Below are 3,260 nucleotides of genomic sequence, written 5' to 3' on the forward strand. Positions count from 1 at the left end.
GGAGCCGGGGGGACCCCCCCGGGCCCCCCCACAGCAGCCAGGGGCTGCCGGGCTGGGATGGGGCTGGCGGCAGGAGCATCCCGTGGGATGCCGGAGCTCGGGGTCACCCCCATCCCTGGGCATCCCGCAGCGGCAGCAGCACCAGGGCCGCATTTCCCGCGCTGCTAAAAACGACTGTCAAGTGGCAGATTAACACACACCCGTAAAGGCGAAGAGCTCAGATCCTCCGCCAAGGCTGGGCTTTGATGTTTCACTCAAAAACACGAGGAGAAAGTGCCAGAAAGCGAGAGCCACACGCCAGTATTTTTAGAGCCCAGCGTGTGGCTGTTGCAGCTGCTGAAGCCGCGGCGCGTTTGGACTTATTACAAACAGTTTGTGCGTCTCCGACGGCGGCCTGGGCCAACGGGATGGAGCGATCGCGGCCGTGGGAGCAGCTCCCCGCGGCTCCCGCCCCGTGCCCCGAGCACGAGCTGCTTCATCCCCTCCGCTCCCGCGGGCTGCCAGCCACGCTGCTGCCTGCGCCGGGGCTCGCAGCATCCTCACCCGCCAGCCGCCGCTTGATGAGAAAATGCTAATAGGAATTAAGATACAAAGACGTGAATTGTGAGGCGAAACGTCTCCTCGGTAATTTGAACACTTCGGAGAAAGGAGGCGAAGGAGCGGGGACGGCCATCACTTGTACCTCTTCCCGCCTGGATACGGAGCCAGAGCTCTGGGATCATTTCCCTGCTGAAATAAATGATGCCTGGTTGTGTTCACACTGCGCGCTCACCCGGTCGTTCCTACCAGCAACCGAAATGTGATAGCGGGGAGAAGAAGAGCGATGTTGCCCCATCCTCCAAGCCTCCCCGGTGCAGAGGCAGCCGAAGGCAGCGATGGGGATGGGGCTGGGGGACAATGCGGCAGGGAGACGCCACGGCCGGAGAGCGAAGGCTCTGCCTGGTGGGGCAAAACCTCTCTGCCCTGTTCGGAAGACGCGGAGGGGTCTGGGAACCCTCGTGGGGTGAGGGCGGGCGGTGTGCGGGTGGCGGAACAAACCCAGCCGGCACCAGGAGAGGGACACGACCACGGCGGGAGGTCACATACTCCTTCCCGTCCCCTGGTTTCCCTCTCCTCCACCCAACACCAGTGTGTTGCCATGATGGCTTTCATTGTGAAAACAATATATTTCGTAGTTTGCCAAAAGAGAATAACAATATCGATTTACCCACAGCAGCACGTTTCATTTGCCATTAAATTTTTGCGGAGCATAACGAGCTGTGTGGTGGGTGTGATCATTCCTGAGCATTAATGTAACGGCTCCAGTAGATGTGAACATCACTGGTAAGAGCGTTCGTACAAATTGGCTGCTTCATGTTCACCAGGTGCTGAAGGCTCTCCGGCCTTGGGAGCCTTTTTTCTGCTTCCCAGAGAAAATCCGGCAGCTCCGCACCCGGCCTCCGCTTCGCTGTCACGCTTCACGGTCAGACCGAAAATGGGAAAGGATTCAGAGCAGCCAAAAGAGGCTTATTCTCAAGGCAGGGAAGATGCTCTGGAGCAGCTCGCTCTCCGGCGCGGTGAACATTGAGTCTCTGAAACAGTTTTCCACCTTCCAGCTATTTACAAGTTTCCCTGAGACACGCTTCTGTCTGTCGATGCACAAAGATTTGTTCTCTGCTACCGCGCGTCAGGGCTTCGTCTCGCTGTGGTTAAGGCTCAGGACGCCGAGGAGTTGTTTTTCCAGCACGGGCTGCTCTGAGCTTTTCATCCCGTGTGCCACAGATGTTAATTCCAGCTGCAGCCGGTCTGAGAGCGCAGGGAAGTGATTTACAGCCGGGAAAAGGCGGTCCAGCTGAACTCAGGTAACTTCCAAAATCTTTCCTAAGATGTATTAGGCAGCTTTTTGTGATTTCTCTGTATAATTTGTCACTGTTATGCCGCTGTAAATTCTGCCTGGCAATAGGTGCAGCAGATGGTCCGTGGCGATTTACATTTTAATGCCCAGGCCGTGCATAAATGTGCCATATGTAAAACCAGAGGTATAGGTACGCTCGGCCTCTTGCTGAAAACCAGGCTGGCTTTCTGGCCTTGCGTCTCGCTCGCTGGCAATATCCTGTCTAATAAAAAAGTCCTGGCGTTTCTTAGTTGGGCCGCGATCCTCTTGTGCAGCCGAAAGCCTCAGCCGTGTTAATTAGAGTTGCCCGTTCCTGCCAGCCCGGGAAGCTGAGCTGCAACGGCATCACACGACAGCTACCGCACCGGCACGCGGCAAAGTAATAAAAACTATGTAGTGAAGTAATAAAATAAAAGAAAAAAGCTATCAAGCAATAAGCAAAGTAATTAAAAGTAAGGCATTGCACATGGGACACAGCGTAGTGTGTCCTCTTGGTTTCACTGGGAGGCGCAGAGACGCACCGTAAGTTCAGTGGGATTGCAGATGCGGAGGAGAAGAGGCTGTAGGAGACTTTTGTGCCATTTTCCTACAGAAAGCAGCACTCCCCGTCGGGAGGGGGATTCCTGGAGTCACTGCTGCCGGTGGCGTGGGACACGCGGTGCCTGGTCTGTCTTCGCAGCTCGTGCTCAGCCTGGTTCTGCCAAAAAAACCCACAGACCGACGGGTGAAACGGGGATTGTCGGCCGCTCCGCAGGCAGGCGCCCGAGCCCAGCCTGCCCTCTCCATCCAGGCTTCCAGCCCTACCCCCGGGAAGAGCCATGTCCTCGTGTTCGCCTTTCCCCAGGCCCTCACCCGGTAGGAAAAATCCTTCAAAAGCAAAGTTGTGCTATAGCACACGTGGGGATGGCGTGCGGCGCCTCGGCTCCCCCCTGCGTGGGTGCGTACAGGAGGAGACGCAGGCTATCCCAAAAACGCCGCCCTTCGTGGTGAAATCCTATCCCCTCTCCAAGTTTTAGCACGGGAATCTAATCTTTTGCAGCGAGCAGAGGTTCTTTTTTGACAGCCAAATTAATATTCATTATTCATCAGGGAAGAAAATGCTGAGCTGTTTATCATTGCTTCATTAGATTTAGCCAAATACCAGCTAAACATAATTACTTGCATAAACTCCGGTGGCCAGGCTTGAAATTTGCAGTCAGAAAAGGAAATTTAAGGAAGGGTGGTGGAAATCGGAGTCGTGGGTCTTAGCGGGGGCCGGAGCTCCCTGCTGGTTCCTGAGCCGGACCGCTGCCGGAGGAGCGATGGAAAGTTATCTCCCCGTCTTTGTCATCACCTTTTCTGTTTGCTTATAACCAGCGAGAACAAAACTAGCAGCAGGTTCCGGACC

General features: G+C 55.5%; 1 protein-coding gene across 1 annotated transcript in view; it reads right to left on the reverse strand.

Annotated features, from left to right (window-relative positions):
- Positions 1-3,260, reverse strand: part of NPHP4 (nephronophthisis 4) — a 141,484-nt gene that overhangs the window by 8,455 nt on the left and 129,769 nt on the right. The window contains 1 exon segment of the mRNA XM_009889689.1: positions 2,464-2,570. Within this exon segment, the coding sequence (XP_009887991.1) occupies positions 2,464-2,570 (107 nt within the window).

This window comes from Charadrius vociferus, unplaced genomic scaffold, assembly GCF_000708025.1.
Source record: "Charadrius vociferus isolate BGI_N301 unplaced genomic scaffold, ASM70802v2 scaffold477, whole genome shotgun sequence".
NCBI classification, from domain to species: Eukaryota; Metazoa; Chordata; class Aves; order Charadriiformes; family Charadriidae; genus Charadrius; species Charadrius vociferus.